General features: G+C 39.7%; 1 protein-coding gene across 5 annotated transcripts in view; it reads right to left on the bottom strand.

Annotated features, from left to right (window-relative positions):
- The window catches only part of C2CD5 (C2 calcium dependent domain containing 5), a 143,066-nt gene that overhangs the window by 89,129 nt on the left and 28,737 nt on the right, over positions 1 to 25,200 (bottom strand). For 4 of the 5 annotated variants that reach the window (XM_084620513.1, XM_084620514.1, XM_084620515.1 and 1 more), the window contains 3 exons: positions 21,095 to 21,290; positions 18,211 to 18,362; positions 11,286 to 11,371 (listed from right to left, as the gene is read on the bottom strand). In XM_084620513.1, coding sequence (XP_084476639.1) covers positions 11,286 to 11,371; positions 18,211 to 18,362; positions 21,095 to 21,290 — 434 coding nt within the window. Of the gene's footprint in view, positions 1 to 11,285; positions 11,372 to 18,210; positions 18,363 to 19,396; positions 19,522 to 21,094; positions 21,291 to 25,200 lie in introns of all 5 variants that reach the window. The other variant, XM_084620517.1, reaches the window with a different exon arrangement.

The following is a 25,200-nucleotide window of genomic DNA, read 5'->3' on the forward strand; positions in this document are numbered from 1 at the left end:
CTGTCATAAATATAAAGGGAAGGGTAAACCCCTTTAAAATCCCTCCTGGCCAGAGGAAAACTCCTCTCACCTGTAAAGAGTTAAGAAGCTAAAGGTAACCTCGCTGGCACCTGACCAAAATGACCAATGAGGAGACAAGATACTTTCAAAAGCTGGGAGGAGGGAGAGAAAAAAAGGGTCTGTCTTTATGCTGCCTTTGCCGGGGATAGACCAGAAATGGAGACTTAGAACTTTTAGTAAGTAATCTAGCTAGGTATGTGTTAGATTATGATTTCTTTAAATGGCTGAGAAAAGAATTGTGCTGAATAGAATAACTATTTCTGTCTGTGTATCTTTTTGTAACTTAAGATTTTGCCTAGAGGGGTTCTCTATGTTTTGAATCGAATTACCCTGTAAGGTATCCACCATCCTGATTTTACAGAGGGGATTTCTTTAATTCTATTTCTATTAAAAGTATTCTTGTAAGAAAACTGAATGCTTTTTCATTGTTCTCAGATCCAAGGGTTTGGGTCTGTGGTCACCTATGCAAATTGGTGAGGCTTTTTATCCAACATTTCCCAGGAAAGGGGGGGGTGCAAGTGTTGGGAGGATTGTTCAGTGTTCTTAAGATCCAAGGCTCTGGGTCTGTAGTCACCTAGGCAAACTGGTGAGGCTTTTTACCAAACCTTGTCCAGGAAGTGGGGTGCAAGGTTTTGGGAAGTATTTTGGGGGGGGAAAGACGTTTCCAAACAGCTCTTCCCCAGTAACCAGTATTTGTTTGGTGGTGGTAGCGGCCAATCCAAGGACAAAGGGTGGAATATTTTGTACCTTGGGGAAGTTTTTGACCTAAGCTGGTAAAGATAAGCTTAGGAGGTTTTCATGTAGGTCCCCACATCTGTACCCTAGCGTTCAGAGTGGGGGAGGAACCTTGACAAACACAAATTAGGGTTCCCATATATCCGGGTTTTCCCAGACATGACCTCTTTTTTGGCCCGCTGATCTCCATCTGAGCAGATTTTTGAAGTAAGAGGAAATGTCCTGGATTTTTCTTTGCGGACCAAATGTTGCAGCTCAGAAAAAGCAGTCTCTGCACCCCAATTGGTCCTTTCCCTTTATCCGCAGTTGCCAGTTCCTGTTCACCCTGCCAGATAAGCGGAGCCGCAAAGAGCCTCTTGACTGGGCCATACTCAGGGCTGGGGTTACAGGACTAGGCCCCAGCTCCCCATCCTGGGGAAGAGAAGAGGCCCACAGGGAGGCACTGACTGACACGCTGGCACCATGTCCCAGGCCTGAACCAGCCACCATGCCACCGAGATAGGGAGCACAACACTGACCCCCACCTCGAGTGTGAGGCCACAGATACCCACTCTGGATACCCCTTCCCAGTACAAACACCCCTCCAGAACCCCCACAAAATCCCTTCCCAGTACAACCCCCAATACATCTCCAGTACCCCCCAACTGTACCCTTCCTCCAGCAGCGCCTTCTCCCTCTGCCCCCCAGCAGTGTCCTCTATTTGGGAACTTGAAATATGATTACCCTAGTCCAGATAAAGGAACCTTCTTTAAAATACCCTAATACTGAGACAGCATATTAACTAAATTGCACGAAGAGACTCTACTTTTCCACAAGAGACTTTTCTGCACTTCCAACATATAAAGAAACAATGTACGTAGCAAATTTACTGAGACACATTTTTCTAAACGCAATACATTAATGCCATCTTAAGCAACAATCTTATACAAATGTAGGACAATTTATAAGCTCCTGAAATCCTTTCAGCTACAACTTTCCCTCTCTACCTGCCCCTGGTAATTTTTTGATGCTGCAGAAAGATGGGAAATGTGTAGCTAAAGGCATCTCAAACCCAAGGCTCTTGGCAGTAGAATACTATCACAGTTACGATACTCAACTAGTATTCCACATGCTCTGCTCTATCCCTAAAGGTATAACCTTATATAACCCCTTTTTATTAGGACTGTCGATTAATCGCAGTTAACTCACACGATTAACTCAAAAAAATTTATCATGATTAATCGCCGTTTTAGTCTCACTGTTAAACAATAGAATACTGACTGAAATTTATTAAATATTTTGGATGTTTTTCTACATTTTAAAATATGTTGACTTCAACTACAACATAGAATACAATGTATACAGTGCTCACTTATTTTTTATTACAAATATTTGCACTGTAAAAATGATCAAATAAATAGTATTTTTCAATTCACCTCATACAAGTACTGTAGTGCAATCTCTTTATTGTGAAAATGCAACTTACAAATGAAGATTTTTTTTTGGTTACATAACTGCACTCAAAAACAAAACAGTGTAAAACTTTAGTGCCTACAAGTCCACTCAGTCCGCCATTCCAGAGTACATGCTTCCATGCTGATAATGCATTAATTAAATTGGTGACTAAACTCCTTGGGGGAGAATTTTATGCCTCCTGCTCTGTTTTATCCACATTCTGCCATACATTTCACGTTATGGCAGTCTTAGATGATGACCCAGCACATGTTGTTCATTTTAAGAATACTTTCACTGTAGATCTGACAAAACGCAAGAAGGTACCAATGTGAGATTCCTCAGGATAGATATAGCACTTGACCCAAGGTTTAAGAATCTGAAGTGCCGTCCAAAATCTGAGAGGGACAAGAAGTGGAGAATGCTTTCAGATGTCTTAAAAGAGCAACATTCTGATGCAGAAACTACAGAACCCGAACCACCAAAAAAGAAAATCAATCTATGTCCTCTGGAATAGTGGTTGAAGCACGAAGGGACATATGAATCTTTAGCGCATCTGGCACATAAATATATTGTGATGCTGGCCACGACAGTGCCATGCGAATGCCTGTTCTCACTTTCAGATGACACTATAAACAAAAAGCGAGCAGCATTATCTCCTGCAAAGGTAAACAAACTTTTTTGTCTGAGCAATTGGCTGAACAAGAAGTAGGACTGAGTGGACTTGTAGGCTCATTGTTTTGTTTTTGAATCCAGGTTTTTTTGTACATAATTCTACATTTGTAAGTTCAACTTTCATGATAAAGAGATTGTACTACAGTACTTGTAATGGGGGAATTGAAAAATACTATTTTTGTTTTTTTACAGTACAAATATTTGTAATATACAGTGAGCACTGTACATTTTGTATTCTGTGTTGTAATTGAAATCAATATATTTGAAAATGTAGAAAACATCTAAAAATATTTAAATGGTATTCTATTATTGTTTAACAGCATGATTAATAGCGATTCATTTTTTAAATCACTTGACAGCCCTACTTTTTATAACATGATTCTTCTTCTTTAAGTATTATAAAACTATGTTATTAAAACAGTATATATAATCAAATAAACTCTCACACTGAAACGCTACAGGTGCCTGGCATTTTCTTGATATTTTAAAAATCTGTTTTTTCAGACACTTTTTTTATTGAAATGATAGATCTACAGACAAAGAGTATCACAGATGCTAGCACAAACAAGGGCACACAGGGAAAAACTTTAAGTGTTTATTTTCAAACTGAAGCCTTACAAGCAAAAACTATGTACTTGTATTAAAATATAAATGAAAATTGTAAGTGAAATGTACAATCATGCCAAATATTAGTGAAGCAGAAGTATGTTGGTTTGCTAAATGTTCTTGAAATTAAAACAAAAAATATCAAAACCCCACATCAACAAGATCACAAAGAAATCTGGCAAAACCTTGCAAAAAAGAAAACACGATTTTAAAATGATTGTTCAAAATTAGAGAAGTCCTCAATATAAGAAAAAAAGAGCTCGAAAAAGAAGGTCACACAATATTTTGAAACATACCCGCCTTCGACAGAACCTATGAGGAGATCCTTCCTTAGCAATAGACAACAAAATATGAAAAGACAATCATCCACTACTCATATAAGTAGCTATTCATTAAAAAAAGTATATTTCACAACAATTTCTGTTTTTGACTGGATATACATTTGACTTCAAGTATGTAATTCAGCTAAATCAAAGCCCTTATTAAATGAATAGTGGTCTCCATTCTCCATTCCTCATGAGATCTTCTGAATCGTGACCTTGTCTATGTTAGATCTTACTTTTTTTTAATACAACTTACATTGCTCAGGGGTGTGAATAATCCACACCCCTGAGCAACATAAATTATACTGACATAAGCGCCAGTGTAGACAATGTTACAGCTACCATATCTGATGGGAAGTGGAATAATTAAGCTGATGAGAAAGCTCTCTCCCTTTGGCTTAGAGCGTCTTTACCACAGCTGCGCCACTGTAGCGCTTCTAGTGTAGATGTAGCCAGTGTTAAATTATAAAATATGTTTTGAAAATTGCAATATAATACATGGGATAATATAAAATAGATTTATTTATATATAGATAAATAAATCTAACAGTTAAATACACACACCTGGGTTTTTTTACCATGCATTTCTACAATTTTCAGAGTTAAAAAAAACCAACAACATTGACTGACCTTCCGTAACTGTTGTTCTTCAAGATGTGTTGCTCATGTCCATTCCAATGTAGGTGTGTACTTGCCCCGAGCACCGCCACCAGAAAGCTTTTCCCTCAGTGATATCCATCAAGTCAGCTCTGGTGCGCCCTGGACTTGTGCATTCACAGCACTGGTATAAAGGGTCCCACTGAGCTGTAGGTCTCTCAGTTCCTTCTTTCTGGCTAACTCTGACAGAGGGGTAGGTGCAGGAGTTTTGGAATGGACATGAGCAACACATCTCAAAGAGCAATAGTTATGGAAGGTTAGTAATCCCTTTTTCTTCTTTGAGTGCTTGCTCATGTTCATTCCAATATAGGTGACTCCCAAGCAGTTGTGCAAATGAGGGTTCAGAGTTTACTGGCATGCTGATTATAGTACTACTCCGCCAAATGCAGCATCATCTCTAGCCTGTTGGGTGATGGCGTAGTGAGACACAAAAGTGTGAACTGACAACCACGTTACTGCTCTACAAGTGTCATGGATGGGAACTTGTGCCATGAATGCTTCCGATGATGCTTTGACTCTTGTGGAATGTGCCATCTGGGCAGGTATCTTTGCCAGGTCACTGCACGTGCGGATACAGGAAGTGACCTATGATGAAATTCTTTGGGCTGAGACTGGCTTTCATCCTGTCTGCAATGGCCACGAATAGTTGAGTGGATTTCCAACATGATTTAGTCCTTTCTATGAATAAGGCTAATGCACGTCTGATGTCCAGAGAGTGGAGCCTCTGTTCACACGTGGTTTCGGATAGAAGACCAGTAGGAAGATATCCTGGTTACTATGGAATTGTGAAACCACCTTTGGAAAAAAAGCCAGATGTGGATGCAATTGGACCTTGTCCTTGAAGGATACCGTGTAAGGTGGTTCTGAAATGAGGGCTCGAATCCCCGAGACCCTTTTGGCAGAAGTAATGGCTACCAAGAAGGTCACCTTCTAGGAAAGGTAGCGCAGAGAGCACATTGCCAGCAGCTCATATGGGGATCCTGTCAGTCTTGACAATTCCAGGTTGAGACCCCAGGGAGGGACTATTTGCTGTACCCGGGGGTATAATCTCTCCAGGCCCTTAAAAAAAATAGACTACAGATGGAGTTTGAGAACACAGAACAGCCATTCGGCCATGGGTAAAAAGCCAAGATTGCGGCCAAATGGACCCTAGTAGATGACACAGTTAGTCCTCGTTTCAGGTGGAGTAAGTAATCTAGAATAAATGATAGTGCTGATTGCATAGGTGAGACACCCTTCTGCATATACCAGATCGAGAACCTTTTCCACTTTGCCAGGTAAGTAGCTTTAGTGGACGGTTTTCTGTTCCCTAGAAGTACCTCACAAACCGGCCCGAGCATGCTAGCTCTGCGGGGTTCAGCCATGAAGCTTCTAGGCCAAGAGACGGAGGGACTCGAGATTCGGGTGAAGCAGGCAGCCATGGTCCTGGAAGATTAGGGCAGGAAACAGAGGTAAACAGATTGGTGTTTCCACTGAAAGGTCTAGGAGCGTGATAAACCAATGCTGGTGGGGCTAGGCAGGGGCTATCAGGATGACTCCCGCTTTGCCCCTTCTAATCCTCATCAAGGCCTTGTGTATGAGAGGAATGGGAGGAAATGTGTAGAAGAGATGACCCGTCCAAGGGAGGAGGAAGCATCTTTTGAGAGACCTGGAGCTGTGACTCAGTAAGGAGTAGAACTGGACACATTTCCTGTTGTGTTTAGTCACAAACAGCTCTATCTGGGGAGTTCCCCACTTCTGGAAAGCAGCTTTCACAACACCTGGGTGAATGGATCATATGTGGTGGTTGGAGAAGTATCTACTAAGGTGATCTGCTAGCTCATTCTGTGATTCTGGCAGATCAGAGGCCCCAATGGGGATTGAGTGGGCTATGAAGAAGTGTTTCCTGGCACAGGTGAAAGGAGTATGCTCCTCTTTGCCTGTTGATATAAAACATTGCTGTTGTGTTGTCTGTGAGAACTGACACACACTTGCCCGCCACATGGGGCTGGAATGCCTGGCAGGCCAGGCAAACTGCCCTGAGCTCCCTGACATTGATGTGTAGCACGAGCTCTTCCGGAGACTAGAGGCCCGGAGTTCTGAGGGATCCCAAGTGAGCGCCCCAGCCCGATGCTGAACTATTTGTGACGAGAGACACTGATAATTGGGGTCTTGAAAATGGGACTTCTGCACATGCTGCCAGCAGGTCTACCCACCAATGGAGGGAGGCAATCACGAATGAAGGAACTGCAATGACTGTATCTAAATGGTGTCAGCTCAGTGAATATACAGATGACAGCCATGCCTGGAGAGATCTGAGCCAAAGTCTCGCGTGCTGCATCACATAGGTGCATGATGCCATGTGGCCCAGGAGCTTCAAGCAGATTCTGGCTGTGGTGATGGGGAGATTTCTAAGACTCTCTGTAAGCATCCCTATTGCTTACCATCGTGCTTCCGGGAGGAAGGTTCTGGCTTGGACCGACTTGAGAACCGCCCCAATAAACTCTATGCTTTGAACTGGGAGAGAGTAGACTTCTGCACATTTATTAGCAGACCTAAGTCCTGGAATGTTGACTGTATTAACTTTACATTGGGCTCCACTTGGATCTTGGTATGAACCTGTGACCAGCCAGTCATCATGGAAAGGGTAGACCTGGACACCTTGTCTCCTCAGGAAAGCTGCAACAACTGCCATGCACTTGGTGAACACCCAAGGTATGCCTGACAGGCCAAATGGGAGGACCGCAACTGGTAGTGCATGTGATTCTCAATGAACTTGAAGAAACTTCTGTGTCTCTGAAAGACTGAGATATGAAAGTAAGTGTCCTTCAAATCAAGGGTAGTGTACCAGTCCCCTGGATCCAGAGAGGGGATGATGCAAGCCAAAGAGACCCTGTGGAACTTTAGCTTCTTCATGAATATGTTGAGTTTTCACAGGTCCAGAATTGGTCCGAGACTGCCCCTGACATTTAGAATTAGGAAATAAGGGGTCAGGGATTCTACTTCCGTTAACTCTGATGGAACCTCTTCCACGGCTCCCACCCTTAGGAGCAACTGCACCTCCTTGGGCTAGAAGTTGCTTGTGAGAAGGCTCCCTGAAGAGGGACGGGGGGCGGGAGGGAGCACACAACTGAACTGAAGAGTGTATTCCACTGCTATCGTGCGTAGCACCCAGCACTCTGCCCATATGCTCAGGGTTTAGCTGATGGCCATATTTGGGGTTGGGAAGGAATTTTCCTCCAGGGCAGATTGGAAGAGGCCCTGCAGGTTTTTCGCCTTCCTCTGTAGCATGGGGCATGGGTCACTTGTTGGAGGATTCTCTGCTCCTTGAAGTCTTTAAACCACGATTTGAGAACTTCAATAGCTCAGACATAGGCGAGAGGTTTTTTGCAGGAATGGGTGGATGAGATTCTGTGGCCTGCGTTGTGCAGGAGGTCAGACTAGATGATCATAATGGTCTCTTCTGACCTTAATATCTATGAATCTGAGGCAATACAGGCCCATGCCTGACAAAAATGGGATAAACAGTCCACAAAAACTGGGGAAGTTGGATTCAAGTTCTGTCCTGATATGTCTTCCCCGTGCATCCCATCAAAAGGTCTGCTTAGACCCCCCAGACTGTCTGCAGGAGGCAGGCGCAGGACAGGATTGCGGCAGAGGTCTACTCCTAAAGCCCCTGCTTTTCCTCCTATTGTGATCTTGCCAGGCAGGTGGCGGGAAGAATCAACTGGCCAGCTGAGGCTTATAATGTTTCCTTGAGGGTGCCAGTGTATAAAGCCTTCGGGACGTCAGGGTGGACCTTGAGGCCTTTAGGCTGTGCACCTTGGAATCTGTCTGCTCAGAAAAGTGATGTACCCTCAAAAGGAAGGTCCTGCAATGTCTGTTGAGCCCCATAAGGTGGGCCGAAGGATTGAAGCCAAGAGCTTCTATGCACTGCCACTGCTGAGGCCATGGATCGGGCTGCAGAGTCCGCTGCATCCACAGCTGCCTGCAGGGTCATCTTTGCCATAGATTTGCCTTCCTCCACAACAGCTGCAAATTTTCACCTGACAGTAACTACTTAAATTTCAGCATTGAGTCCCAGAAGTTAAAATCATACCTGCTCAGGAGCGCTTGCTTATTTGTGGTCCTGAGCTGGAGGCTACCTGTTGAATAGACCTTTCTGCTGAAGAGATCTAATTTTTTTGGTGTCCTTGGCCTTGGGGGTTGACCCCTGCTGACTGTCATTTCTGCTCACTGGCTGCTGAAACAACCAAAGAGCCCAGTGGTGGGTGTGTATAAAGAAATTCATACCCATTATCCGGGACAAAGTATTTCTTTTAAGTTTTCTTTGCTGCCGGCTGAGGGTGATGAGGGGATGCTGTGGTCCGCCACAATGCCTTGATGGGTCCCTAATAGCATCGTTCAGGGGCAATGCCACTCATGAAGGGCCTATTGGTACTAGAATATCTACCAGGGCATGGGAGGATTCCCTGATCTCCTCTACTTGGATCCTCAGGTTTTGAGCCACTCTTTTGAGGAGCTCCTGATGAGTCTTGTAGTCTACCTGGGAGGGCACTATGTCTTCTCCCACGAGAGCCTCATTTGGAAAGGAGGACGACGTCTGTACAGATAGAGGACACTGTTCTTCACCCTCGGCACCAGATGTGTCTCGCAGTGCTGGGTCTTGATATTCAGCACCTGGATTTTGCTCAAAGTGGAAAAGTACAGGCACTCTTGACTGACGCCACGGTGTATGACCTTCTGGAATGTGACCCTTGCATCAGAGAGAAAGCCAAGGGGGTTCCAGAAAGGACACTGTCCGAGCATCTGCCACTGTCCCCGTGGCAAGCTGTGGGTAGGAATCCTTGACTCGGGTCTATGGCCGGACAATGCCGGCTGTAGTGACAGCCAGCTCCTGAGAGAAACATATGACTCCGCCTCCGAGTCTGTCTCTGAAGATTCCCTTCCCAGAGACCAAGGTGGAATGGTGCCAACCAGGGCCGGGAAGGAGGTGACTGGTGCTGGACCATCATGGCCAGATTCCCTTTTGAAAGCACCTGAGACCTCTGTTCTGCAGAGGTCCTCCCCACTAGTGCCACCATTGACCGTTCCCATATGGCTGGGGATGGCAGTAGCAATAGAGAGAGTAAATCTCTTGCTGCCGCAAATGACTCTGGCGTTGACAATACTGCCAGGGCAGTGGAACTCTGGTGGCTCTCTTGCGGTGGAGAGTCCATCAGTGCAAGACTCAATGGTACCCATTCTAGGGCCGGAGTCAATGGCACCACAAGGATTGCTGGAGCCGCAGAGTGGCCTGATGTGGGTCACACCGTACTAGTATGTCTCTGCCCCACCAACCTCAGGGTTGGGGAACGACCTCTATCAGTCTTTTTCTGCTTCTTTCCTGGCACCGGTGATGGAGAGTAGTGCTGAGGTTCCCCTGACAAACCACTTTTCTTCAGCACTCGGGATGATGGATGGTGCCATGTCTCCCACGAAGAAGAAGGAGTGTCTTTCTTCAGTGCAAGTGATGAGTCTCCTGCAGAGTAGAGGGGGTGCTCTTACTGAGGCTGAAGTACTTGGTGCTGAGTCTGAGTGACCCAGCTCCAAGAGAGGTCGTAGTGCTGCTTTCAGGAGGATAAATCTGAGCCTGATGTCTATCTTTTTTGGTGTGGGGCCTGAAGCCTTTGCAGATCTTACAGCACTCCCATACATGAGCTTTCCCCAGGCACTTAAGGCAGCTGGAATGGGGGTCATTCACAAGTATAGGCTTGTGGCAACAAGCACAAGGCTTAAACCTCAGAGACCGAGGCATGCCCTGGTGCTGGGAAGGGATTAACTCCACTGAGTCGGGTTCTGTTAACCTAATCATTTATCTAAAAACTGAAATTTAACTACTAAGAATAAAGATAACAATTTACAATGAGGTTAGAAAGTCCACTGAAGGAGTACTTCCAGAGTGCAAGGACAAGCCAATTCCAGCAACCATCGCGGGCGGTAAGAAGGAAATGAGGGGACTTCTGGTTGGCGGGACCCTTTATAAAAGCGCTATGAGCATGTGACTCCAGGGGGCACCAGAGCCAACCCGATGGATACCACTGAGGAACAACTTTCCGGAGGCGGCGCTTGGGGAAACCACATACCTACATTGGCATGGACCTGAGCGAACACTCGAAGAAGAAACATAAATTTAATTGAATGCACAGTGCTGCCGAACACTGTAGAAGGTTATTTTTAATCTAATACTCCTTAATAGTGATTTTAATGGCAATGCTTTATAGTTTGGGATTATAAAAGATAACCAAAATATAAAACCCATTCATATAATACAGTATGGGTTAAGTCATGCTACCACTTCCGTTTTTATCTATAAATTCAGTAAGCCTCCTCTTCAGCATCTTTAAATCTGGCCAATATTTCTGAATAAATCAACTTTGTCTTTTGCCAAAATTCAATTAAGTATAAAGCTATTACAGCAATAAAATGACAGCTGCATCAATAATTATGCATTTAAACAAACACTCAATTCTCTTTTATCACTGTGTCTTATAACAATAACTACAGCATTTCATTATTAGGAAGATTAGAATTATTTGTTTCAGTTTTTTCATGTTGTTTCTGTAATATATTTAATATTACAATCACTATAATTTGTCTATAAAAAGGGGCTAGTAAACAATATGTTTAACAGGTTTATTAAGTTTGGCGGGTACAAAATAAGAAAAATATTTACAAAATAATTCTGTCAAAAGGAAATATTTACCTTTATTAAAAGTTAAATTTCCACTAGGATTATATTAGAAATATAAGTATAAAATATGATCATGTATTCCTTACCCTTTGCTCCAGAGCTGTCTGTGTCTGCTGTCTTAATAGAGCTTTAAATGGTCCCCCTTCTTTTCCAGCACTCCCACTGCCCATTCCTAAAGAATATCAGCACATAAATAACATCCAGAGAAAGAAGTTACAGACTGTATTTATTAGTCACACATTTTTTTAAAAACTATATTTCAAAGTATAGTTAGAAGTTTCTGAAAGTTTATTTTTTTACCAGTCAGGTACATTGAAGACTAAGGATCTTACCACATTTATACTATATTTCCCTTTAGTGCCAATGTAAAGGGGCATTAGGGTGAACATAAATTGCACTTTAAGTCCCTTTATACAGTCAGAGTGGTGTACAGGTCCTTAGTGTAAATGAGAATAAGGCCGTAGAGTATTGAACTTGCAGCTTTTAGTTCTACAGTATGGCTTGATCTTTTCCCCATGGATGTAAGGGTATTTTTGCTATCAATTTCAATAGGCACAGTATCAGATCCGTAATCCTTATTTTCACAAGCACTCGGGTTACAGTCAAAGTTTCAATTTACATCAGTGAGTACTGCAGGATCAGTCCTAATTCAAAAGTGCTAAACTAGAAGTAATCCTACTAGTGCAATTTTCCAAGATGTCTGCTATAAAGCCAATTATGGACTCTGTGTCCAGGAATTATTTACAGTAGCAGTTAAAAAAGATTCCATGTCCTAAGGTTCATACAGTTTCAGAGTATCTCAATCATTTTTCCTCATGAGTTGGGGCTCAAAGCTCCAGTTTCCACATGTACACCACTCCCACTGAAGTCACTATAAGATCTGGCCCAAAGAGAAAACTGTAAGGGCAAGCATATAACAAATGTGCATCTTTTAATTTAACTTTTAACTCTGAAAAAAATACTGTAACTTAGAATTGAAGGACAGTCTAATTTAACATTTATGTAGAGTACATTCACTCATCTGAATCATTCAGATCAGCCATGGACTACTGCTGAGCATTCTAAACTGCCAAATTTATCTGTGATTTGCTTGCTAAAAGACATTTGTTGCTTCACAGTTACTAAATCCAGGAAGAAAACATATACCAAGGCTGTGTTTTTCCTAAAATGATCACAATTTTGGTGCATCAGATTTACCTAGTGGCATTTCATACCTAAGAACATACTTCACTGATATTTCTTATAGTCAGATCTGCCTACATGCCTCAGAGCTAAATCGATAGTTATTTGGTTTCAGTGTAACAGCAGTTATACCCTTCAATACTCTCAAAGATATTAGTGAAAACACTAAGAAAAATGAAGGATGAAACTAAAAATAAGCATCAAAAACAAGATGAATGAAGTTATGATTAAAGGGAATATTTTTAAAGTTACCTTAACTGCTATTTTAAAACAGACAATACATTGCTACTTTCCCTGTCCCTTTTCTTCTGCTAAAAAATCCAGTAACAATAAAGAAGGAAAGATATTTTTCCATGTAAATGTGTGAGGGCTTTTTGTTTTAAACAAACTCAGGGACTGTTGCTGTTGGCACTTCGTGTACTCACTCATTTCAAAATTGACAAATGCTATCATAATGCCTAAAATGTTATTTATATACAGGAAATGAAATATTTTTAGCTGTTCTTGGATAAGGAAACAAAGATTAGCATCTGTATAGTCCCATAAACAAAATTAAGTTATTTTATGTTATTTTATGTTATTTTGCAGTAGACCTAAATAGCCTTTTCAAGGGACTATACAATACTAAAAACAGACTGACATGAAATGAAGAATATTTACTGAGATGAAACACATTCTTAAAAAAAAAAACACACAAAATAATCAAAACACTATCTGTAGAAAAGAAACAGTGATTTCTAGTATTTAATTTAACAGGACAATCTAGTGATCTCTGTCAACGAAACATAAAAAGGAGAAAGTACAAATACAAAGTTTATGTACAGTCAGAATGAAACAAAACAATTTAAACAGTACAATAAACTAATATGGTTGCTAGCCACATGATGGTCAGATTTCAACAGAAGAATATGAATGAGTTGGTAAGGAAGATGGAGTGCTTGTTCCATCTAAAATACAGGAACATTATTAGAATGAAGAGAATGAAAAGAATATCAGTATTCAGTAGTTGTCTAATGGTAGCAAGTCCAATTACCAATATTTAGTGGAGACTTTTTTGGAAAAGGAAAGAATATAAAAGTATATATAAAATATTATATATAAAATATATATATATATCTTCAATATAAAAGTAGGCTATTTGTTTTAAATATTGATAAATTTAAGGAAGAGGCTCTACAAATTATTGCAAGCCTCCAGGGGGAAAAAATTATCCTGTAATAGTCATGTAGCCAGCAGTTTTCAGAGACTATTTTAGCAAAAAGTTATAGAAGGCTAGGCATTAAATGCCCCCTAACTGATTAACAACAACATTCCATTTATTTCTTAAAAGGCAATTTAAAAAAGATGATTATAGATTGATCCTACCAGAAGCAGCCAGAAGCAGCTCTTCAGTGAAAGAAACACTTTTCCTCAGAACAAATGGGCTGACATGGCTAGAGTGAAGAGGGTTAAGGCTAGACCCCGGGAGGAGGAGACAGGACTTGTTAAGATGTGGGGAACCACAAGACAGAGTAGGGGAGCTAGGAAACAGGAAAATCCTAGGCCCCTGTGGGGAAGGTGCTGTGGAGGAAAGTAGTAGAGAGAAAAGATGTAGATTCAGAAGATGACTAAAGAAATAGGAGGAGGAAAGCAAAATGAAGCAAAAACAAAACAGACGTTTTTTTCAAATGAACAGATATATACTGCTAACATGAAAAAGCTATTACCAGCATACAAAGAAATGAAATGACAATATAGCAACAGTGTGGAGTAGAAGCACGTTATCAAAAATCTGAGTATTAACTTTGTTTTAAAATGTATTTAGTTTTATTAAAGAGCCAAAGTAATTGAATATTTATTTCAAATTTCAATTAAATTTTACACAAAGATTTAAAGTGAATACTTCTTAATAAAATCTATTCAAAACAGCCTTCCAACATGCCTAAGGAAAACTGATATTGTAACAAGTTCTCTTCTCCAAAAGTGAATTTAAGTTGACCATTATCCAGAAACCTAAACATTTAATTTTTAAAGTCTTAAATCTTATAATGGTGTGTGTGTGTATATACATATTTATTTCCCACATAAAAGAGGAGTGCCCATCTTCTCAATTTCCTCCACATGTATATTAATTCTTCTTTCTCTCCTACCCCAAACTTATTAAAATATATAATACATGTTACATATGTAATATGTAACTACTTTAGCCAGATACTTCTCTTAGTTTACAATTACATGAAAAGTAGCACTACTCACAGCAGGAAGTCTCCAATTCCAAATCAGAATTAACTTTCTCAGTGCATTTTGAAACTCCTCCTCTCACCTTTTACTACAGAGAATTTGACACAGCCCATTCTACTCTGTATCATCACATTCTACTTTATAAAATAAATGGTGGTAATAATCTTTCTTCCAACAGTTCCAACCCAGAAGACTAATAAGCAAATCCAAGTTTCTCTCTCTCTCTTTATATCATGGTATAAATACCTAAAATTGTGGTATATATGTTTCTTATGAAAGTTAAACAAAGTCTTAATTTGAAGTCAACATATTGACATTGCTTCCTCAGTCATACTCTATTCCTCTTCCTTCCTCAGACAGCTTAAAAAAAAAAATCCCAATTTTCCCTTCTTCAGATGGCTTGAGTAGTTTACACCTTGAATTTCAGATCTTTTTATATTTGCCAAACCATGAATCAGATCGTCATATACTAGAATAAAGAGCTTTGACACTATGATACCCTCTACTAAGCAAAACACCCCAAAAAAATCGAGACAAGTCCAAACATAACTTTACTAAAATAATCTGTAAGAACAGTTTTCATTAAATAAAACTAGAGCCATATCATCACAGCCATACTACACTTACTTCACTAAAGAGGGATCAAACTTATTTTATAAGGCAGTAAAAGAAAAACTAAACCAAGTTAGTCTAAGTCTCAATTTGTTTTTTTAAAAAAAAATAGTATCCTTTATAGGGACAAAGCTTTAATCAGAGGTGGTTGAGCCAAGAATCCTGTAACAGTTTGTGTCCTAAGTATGGGTTGTATTGAGTTGTTAATTTAGATTATAGAACCTTGAGAAAATGCTAGTGCCATCCGTGAAAACAGTGCTATCTTTTTTATTTTAAAATACCACAAACATGTTTGGTAAAGTCTGTTTAGAACTGCCACCTGCACGAAGAAAATATTTAACATAATTTATATCATTCAATAGTATTCCCTCTCTGTTGAAGACGAATTCTTATCAAAATTAAGGATATTTAAAGATCTAACTATAAAGTGACTATTATGCTTTCCTCCCAGAACAACTACAGTTGAAGAGTCACAAGTCAAGGTGAAACGTGACTCTTAAACATATTATATATTATGTTGTTAAGTGATTACTTTTTCAAAATTCTATGTGTGCGTATAATTTTTAGACATAACAAGCAAGCCTTCTCATTGAGACACATTTTGGCAACAGAGAGTTGAACATATTGCCAAAAGATAGCAGCTACATGATACTGCAAATAAAAGAATGACTGGGGTCACCAAATTAAATTAATAAGCAGCAGGTTTAAAACAAACAAAAAGAAGTATTTTTTCACGCAACGCACAGTCAGTCTGTGGAACTCTTTGCCAGAGGATGTTATGAAGGCCAACAGTTCTTCAAAAAAGAACTAGATAAGTTCATGGAGGATAGGTCCATCAATGGTTATTAGCCAGGATGGGCAGGGATGGTGTCCCTAGCCTCTGTTTGCCAGAAGCTGGGAATGGGCGACATGGGATGCATCACTTGACGATTACCTATTCTGTTCATTCCCTCTGGGGCACCTGGCATTGGCCACTATTGCCAGACAGGATACTGGGCTAGATGGACCTTTGGTCTGACCCAGTATGGCCATTCTTACGACTGTTATTAGCTTAAATTTAAAAACAAAAAACTGAAGCTGATGAAGATGGCAGAGCTTCCTTAACGTACTAGAAAATTCCTCACCACAAAGGCCCCTATCTCGCAATCTGATCCACACAGATGCACTCTTATGTCCACATAGAGCCCACTGTTTTCAATGGGGCTCTGTGTAGGTGCAAACAGTCCATCCATCCAGATCATGTTGCAGGATCAGAATCTAATGTAGCTACTGCAGAAATGTCTCAATTTCACTGCAGACTACTATCACCCTCCTGTGTCTTTGGCATGTCTACTAAGGCCATGTCTACACTACCCGCCGGATCGGTGGGTCATGATCGATCTATCGGGGATCAATTTATCGCGTCTAGTGTAGACGCGATAAATAGATCCCCAATCGCTCTGCTATCGACTCCGGAACTCCACCAGAGCGAGAGGCGGGAGCGGAGTCGACGGGGGAGCGGCGGCCGTTGATCCCGCGCTGCGAGGATGCGAAGTGATTCTAAGTCGATCTAAGATACATCGACTTCAGCTACGCCATTCTCATAGCTGAAGTTGCGTATCTTAGATCGATCCCCCTCGCAGTGTAGACCAACCCTAAGATGGCCACCTATCCTGGAACTTAATCAGATAACACGTATGTTTTCCAATAATCATCAGGAATTTAATAATACAAATGTATGAATTTGTGGGGTGGTGTCACTTAAAAATAAATATTGGCCTGTTTGTTTTTTAAAAACACTTGCTCTCAGTTTCTTTAAAAACATAAATGCTCAGCATAGGTTGTCCATAAGACATAATCACTATTTTTACATAAAAGATAAAGAAAAGGCCAAAAAGGTAACCCCCTCCCCCCCCCCAAAAAAAAAGAAGAGGGAGAATTACAATTTGATAGTTTATTTTAGGCTTTTGGATTGAGTTTGCAAAATTTACTCTTGAGAATCTACAACCTATTTCCATGTGTAAATTTTGAATCTGAAGTACTCCTGAGACACCGGTCAAGTACAATAACTGAGTCAAAAAATGTAACATACCTTAAAACTGTCATGATTAGGGAGATGGGAACGTTCTCAGATTCAAATACTACTTTTAAACATCATATTTAGAACCAACATTTAAAACAGCAACCACGCTTTTATACATGGGCCGATAGTATTTTTGTTCTGTTGTAGCAGAGCAAAACAATTAAAGGAGAAGAGTTCAAAACTCCCAGGACTGTACTGAAATAACGACTGATACAGAGAAGGAAGTAAACAAGGCAGAGCCACGTTTCTTGTGCTCCATAAGAAATTGAGGGGGTGGAGGGAGGAATCAGCATTCAATTAAATTGTGAAAAGCCAGTTGAGAAAAATATTTAAGCTTTTAAAAATGTGTTCAATAGCCTTTAAAACTATTTTTAAAAAATTACACGACAGCATATACTTGATTTACCACAGCCACTTCCATAACCCTGAAGAAGTTCAGTAGACACCAGCAATTGCATTTCTAGAATCAATTTGCAAACAGACAAGTGGAATCTACACAAAAATATGGATGCATTTTCAGCAGAGAAGACTAGGCTTAGAAAAATCACATATTAGTAAGACTTGATCACTCATTTCCCCCATCATATTATGGTGAAAATGTACCCCCATAATTTACCATCTGAAGTGGAGGAAATTAAAGGAAAAAGACAATTCCTTAGGACTCTCTTTATAACATTTTGAGATGCTTCTAAATGGCTATACTATAAAAGCTACTCTTAAACTGCCTATATGGTATGGTTATAACGCTTTGGAAAACAAAGTACAGTAAATCAGCGCACTACAAAATGTTTTCATTCTTTAATTGCATTATTTGAAATATCCAATTTCCACATCATTTTGATAACTTACATGCCAAAAAGGAAAGAGGGTTTGAATGAAAAGATAAAACAAATACAAATTAACAAAAAAAATAAGAGTGGGTGGAAGCGCCTTACCAGTTTTGGGTGTCAAACTCAAATCTGTGTCAGAAGAAGAGGACTGTCGACTGTAGGACTTGGAAGGTGAAAAGGAATAGGTTTGGTTTTTCAGAGGGGTGGAGGGTCCTGATGAATGAGTATTGGGATTGGGATCTTCATTGAAAGGAATCCTGCCAGAAGAAGGTGGAAACATATTCAGTAATCCTGTGCCAAAGGACCTGGCTGACAGCAGCATGATCCGAACACCAGGATGGGGTTGGGGAAGGGCCAGCAGTTATTCCTTAAGTGTGTTGCTGGGGATGAGGCCAAAGGCAAAGAAATGATGTTTACTCACTCAGCATTCTACAGATAGATGCTGATTATCGGCACTGGAACAGTTAAGCCAAATAAAAGGCATGAAATGTCAGACCAAGAAAAAAAAAAAAAGTATATATGCAAAAGAAAACAAAACTCAAAATACATGGCTTTAAACAAAATTGTTCAACTACACAATGCTTGCTGAGTTAGATTATTAAAAAAAAATGATCTCAAACTATATTTGTGTGTGTGTGTATATACACACACACACGTATATTTATGTATACACACACATATTTTAAGAAAAAAATGTTTCCTTATCCTATAGCATCAGCAGTGTGCCCACAGCTAAAAACAAAGCAAAGAGAAAAACCTTAAGGAATACAACTGTATTGACAAACATGTCAGTTATGTGCAGATTGCCTTACCTGTTCTCCAGTACTGTCTTTTCCACAAAGCGACACAAACCCTTCCTAACGCTTTAAAAATTGAGGTAACATTTGAATTACACTTGAAAGCAATTTGAAGCCCAATCATGGTTTCCTATTATGACTAGTAAGAAAGACTTGTAAACTGTACCTGGTGGATGTTACTAAACTCAGATGTAGGATTTTTGGGGGGTTGTTTTTTTTTTTTAAAGGTAATCTCAAGTTGTTCAAGGAAATGAAAAGTATAGCTCTGTGGAAGAGACTTTGAGGGAACACACACTCTTCCAAGTAACTATTGAGTTTGTTTCAGCAGCTGAACACAGCAGTAATTCTCCACTGACAGCAGAAGGACTCCCAGTGAGAAAAAGAGGGAGAAAAGACGGGTGGTACCTGCCTACACTGCCTGCCTGCCTGCACTTTGCGACCACTGTGCCTGTGGCCTGCCTCTCCCCAGCTCCTGAGTCTGAGTAGTCTCGTACCAGTGTAGATGAGAGTGGGAACAGACAGAGAGAAGTTCTGGGTAAGTCGTGAGCCAGAAGCAGTGTGAATTGGGCTGTTGTGAGTCGAGCGGCATCCATGGCTTGGCGGATGAACCAGCGGAGACCTGAGAGAATTTGCAGCCAAAGTGGAAGAAAAGAAAACAATACATACAACAGATTGCAAAGTTATGTTAAAAATGATTTCAGGGAGTGCTAGTTAGCGGAGATCTCTTATTCTTTAAGCAGACTCTAAGAGTTATAATTCCTAGCATGCAAGAGTCAAAACAAAATCAAAAAGAGCAGGGGAATAGCGAAGTATTAACTTGTTAATATATTATTGAATCTTTGGCATTAAAGGCTAAGGTTAATAAAGATAATAACAAGACGTGAGTAGAACCTGCTGGTCTTGAAACCCACTCACACTTCTGGGCAGGACCACATAGATTGATTAAAACAACCTTATCAAAATACAGCATGCAAGTTGCTAAACAACCTTGCATATACACGGGTTAAGATAATGTTTTTTGTCGTTTGTTCAAGATTGAATGCTACAAATATATGGGTGATGTTTAAATTGCTAGCTACTGCAGCCAGTGTGTAGTTTTTTAATTGCTTGTGGTTTTTATGTTGTTAATATGCCCAGAAGCTCTGTGGTAATGGTTGCATGTTTCACAAGTCAATACAAATTAAATTAATAATTCTAAATAAGACCAATAACTGGACTCCACTGCTGGGGAAGTTGTACAGTGGTATTGCTGCTGCCTTATACAAAGTGCTCTGATTGCATTATGATAATTATAAGACTACAATAATCTTAGTTATTGTATCATTAAAAGAAAATGACCTAATTCAAACAATATATATCTGGACATGTTACACAGAAGTATAGTTTTTTGTACTCTATTTTTCGTCTAGTAATTGTGTAAAATATACACAAGATGCCATAACAAATAAATTGATGTAATCACAGTGGAAACTGAGGACTGTAAATGCTTCCACCCTCAGAATAATATGACACTGGAATTTTCCTAATTTTATTTCATTTGTTCCTATTAAAAATTTGAATTCAAACTGTGTTGTGTTGATTTAGCCAAAGTGAACAACTGGATTTAGCCAAAGTGAACAATAGGCCACACTCCTCATCATGAAACCTTTTTCAGTCAGTGTACAATATAGCCTAATTTCCTTTGCTTACAAAGAAAAACAAAAGACTAAAATGATTAAAAGACTTCAAGGATGTCCTTTTATCTCCTGAGCCACTCAACTATCTGAACTCAAATATACTTCTCTTTTCTTACATGAATGCACAGCAAAGACACTCAAAGTGCTAAAAATAGAAATCCCTTAAGAAATGCATAGTATTGTGAAAGATCCCCATGAACAAAAACTAGGTTATTTGCACGTGCAAACTATTTACCAGCTAGAGGTTGGCGGATCACAACACAGGAATGTGCAATGCTATGACTGCACAAATGCAAGAGTTATGGAATTAATAGAAAAACATCTCTCTTGCCAAGATTTACTGCTGCATCATCTAATGTCTATCTTCTCAAAATTGCACAACATAAACCAAGTTACAGACAAGAAAAAACAGTAAAGGAGAAGTAAATGCTGGGAAAACACACTGGATATGTAAAACTGAATGAATATGAAAAGAAATGAAATTCACTCCATTACAATCTATTAACTCATACTTACTCCTTCATTTCTTTAGATGGGGAATTACATGCAGGTAAGAATGCTGTGTTACTTATTTTATCCAAGGTACAGACTGTTCCTATGGCTCGTACTACTAGTCCAGATTCTCCCTCCAAATCAAAACACTGCAAGTAACCAACAACTGCATTCCCTCTCATTTCAAGTACCTTCAAGCCAATCTTCCTTTGAAGTTCACCTACAAAAAATAAACACAAGTTAACTGACATCTCACTTAGATATAGGGCAAATATGTTAAAGAGGATGTTTCTTATTCTCTTCTGTGGATCTGACCTTCTTCATTTTTGTAATAATTTCAGGATAGGTAAACTGGCTAATAGAGAACATCCCACATGATTATACCTAAACATAGCCACAACGTTCTCCTGCAAATTGAAGACTCTTAGTTCTGTGATCTTATTAGTAGTACATCTGGACCATTTACATTTAGAGCCTTCTAGAAAATGGGCAAGAGTAGAAACTGAAAACAGAGACTGTAAAATTATTTGACATTTCTTTTTTATTTTTTTCCCCCCAGTCAACTCTAGCTGCACTACTACTACCAAAAAGAAAAAAAGAAGAGGCCTGAGGAGGGTTTTTTTTGTTTGGCTGTTTTTTTAAGTGTTCATTAGGACCTTCATTTCTCTTTTGTGGGAAGGGATATGAGCAAGGCATCACAAGAGTTGGGTGTACTGGAGTTACTAGCTGCTCTGTAATACTGCAAATAATCCAGATATAGCTATGAAATGCATTGAGGCCTCAAACTTCCTTGAAATTCAGACAAATAAATGCATGGATAGACATCTTTAATTTCCTTTTTTCTTTTGCAAACTTCCAAAACATATAAAAGCATATATCAACCTAATGTCATGGTTTTTATTCCTTTTCAATTTCTACCTTAATGTACTTATATCATATACATGGACGCCACATTATGCAAAACATATTCTGACTATTTTTCTACTGTTCCTTTGGTATTAAAATGAAAAATCTTTACTGTACACAAGTCAAGAAACGGAGTTGAGTTTGCTGTAGGAACCTGAATTTGGCCATTTTGCAAGATTGCATTACAATAGCATTTCTCAGATGACCACACTATGCTGAAAACTGACATAATTAGCAAATAATATAGAACAATGGAAGAAAATTGTACATTTTTGCTTCCTTCACTAAGGTTGTAAATAAATTGAATTATGCAGTGTCAATATTTTTCCTGCACTTTTCTCTATAACTATAGGCGCACATGTTCTAATTTCTACTACCGCAGACATGGTATCTGATCAAATTGGTTGTAAGTGCATTTACCACTACGAAAAAAATGCAGGGAACATTTATCATCAATTGACTTTTTACATAAATAAAATTGCATCCCTAAGGTAATTTACATATTTATATTTATTAATAGTCTCAATCCAGTTCTTCATATGCAGGAATCAGCCTCACAAAACACACTACTACAATTGCTACCCTTTATTGCTACCTACATAGCAGAGATGCCAGGATCAAATGGGTATGGAGAGTGAATCTTCTAAAGTGATTTATCCCACTAGAAAAAAGAAAAGGAGTACTTGTGGCACCTTAGAGACTAACAAATTTATTAGAGCATAAGCTTTCGTGACTACAGCTCACTTCATCGGATGCATACAGTGGAAAATATAGTGGGGAGATATGTATGCATCCGATGAAGTGAGCTGTAGCTCACAAAAGCTTATGCTCTAATAAATTTGTTAGTCTCTAAGGTGCCACAAGTACTCCTTTTCTTTTTACGCATACAGACTAACACGGCTGCTACTCTGAAACTTGTCCCACTAGGGTCAGGGTTAAGCCATGAAGAAGAAGGCAATTCCTATACTGTAGTTGTTCTGTGGATATACTGACTACTTCAATCTCCAAGACTATCTGCCAAACAAAAAATGAAAGAAAAAATTTAAAGGAAAAAATGTAATCTAGGTATTAGTATTTAGTGGCTAGTATATCATTGTTTTATTTAAATTTCTCTCTCAATATGGTTAAGAGTACAATAAAAGTCTGTTAAATTTGAGATTACATCAGAATTTTAAGTTCATCACACATTTAATGCTTCAGAAAATGTACAAAAAACGTGTCTTTTATAAAACAAGCTACCTGCTATACAGTTAATAACATCTGATACTGATGGCACTACGGAACATTATGCATTACAGAATGCTACTATTATGGGCTGTTTTACACCACAGCCATGGCAAAGACCACCACTAAGCAAACAGTTTCGTCCTATGCTTTCACACCTCATTAGCGACATTTGAGAAGGACTTTCACTTGGTTGGGCAATCCAAAATGACCTTTGAAATTCCAACAATGTTAATAGTAGTTTTATGACGTAAATGGTCATCCCAGAGGAAATGAACTGAAATCATCAAACCAGCTCTAATCAGAAACTGGACATGAGCCATATCCTAACAGGTGAAAGACTGATTTATTCGCATATTCACTCACAACGTAGTTTAAATTTTAAAAAAGCAAATAGGACACATATGCAATTACAATTTGACCAACACTGACTAGATCCCCACTAAGTGCCTTTTCTATTCTAATGCTGCACACACTGCCTCTTTATATGTATCAATCACATCTACAAAAAACACTGCGCAGACATATATTAGTCTTATCGCAATATTATTTTTCTGATAGCTCAAAATGTGCTGTGCCCCTCACAAAACAAGTGAAGACATCACCCCTGTCCTGAAGAGAGTAAAATCTAAATTTAACATGACATAATAAGTGGCAAACAGAAAAATGAGGAGGCAAGACAAGGGTGACAGTAATTTAAAACAGCTATTTACCTAATAATAACAACCGTGGTTCTTAGAGATGTTGTTGTCTGTGATATCCCAGGTTGGAGAAGGCTCTCTCACTGGTGGGTAGGTGTGCAGAAACCCAGTCAGAAGTTCAAAACCGTGGTGTTGGGGGGAAAATGCTGAGCATGACTGTACAAGAGGGTGGTATGCCAAGACTTTTGCAAGGTGAACTTTGATGGTACCGAATGAGAGTCCAGAGTTTATTAAATGCAGAATATAATCCAAGATTGTTGGTGGTTAGGTCTTCAATAGGTGCCCCAACTGCCATCTCATCCATCTGTTATTTTTTTTTGTAGAAGCGAGGTGGTGAAGGACATTCTTAGGGTCTAGCCACTTGTTCAGTGCTGATAAGATGAGAGCTGGGACCACAACTCGCATGCTCATTTGACGTCTTGCAGGGTGAGATACTGACTTCAGCCAGCCTTGTAAGGAATGTCGGTTAAGTCTGACTAGTGCGATCATGTACAAGCAAGTTGATGTGTGGCCCAGAAGTCTGAGGCAATTTCTTACTGTAGTTGGATTTGATTTGATTATGGTGATCATCATCATCTAAAGGAGAGAGAAATCTATCCTTGGGAAAATATGCCTTCCATGAGTTGGCAGCAATTACAGCCTGTATAAAGTCTAAAATCTTTATTTTTCTTGTCTTCAATCCAAACTAAAAATCTCAGTCTGTCTCTCTGATATCTCCTCATAGATGTCTAATCAGCAGCTCAAGCTCAACATAACTGAAACAAAGCTCTTCATCTTCTGCCCCAAACCCTCCCCCCATCTACTTTTTCAACCACCATGGATATCATCACTTTGCCTGTCACTCACATCCATAACCTGGAAGTAGATGCCAAAGGGACTTGAATGACAGGAATGAGGACATCTCCTGGATTTCCCAAAAGGAGATCTCCAATGTTTCCAATGGTCCCAAAGTGGTATATTGGTAAAATTGGCTGACGTTGGATTGACCCGGCTATTGCCATGTTGGAGATGGATGCGCTGGAACTTTAAAATGACTCTGATCAGCAGAGATATCCTGTGTGATGTGAGGGGAAAAAGCTCCTTACCGGATGGAGGAGAAAGGACATGTCCCAGCAACAGAGATGAAGAATGGACATCATTGAGAGGCAGTGCCAACCTTTGAGGTCAGAAATATGCACAAGTGCCAAGCGTGGAGAAGTTGGTGCTGACAGCGGTGCCAGGGATGTGGTTAACTTCTCCAACCTAGAATCAGGAAGTACGCTAGGGATTCCATTGATAGTACCAATGTCAATGTTGTTA

This window comes from Lepidochelys olivacea (genome assembly GCF_965140295.1).
Source record: "Lepidochelys olivacea isolate rLepOli2 genome assembly, chromosome: 1".
In the NCBI taxonomy this organism is placed as follows: domain Eukaryota; kingdom Metazoa; phylum Chordata; order Testudines; family Cheloniidae; genus Lepidochelys; species Lepidochelys olivacea.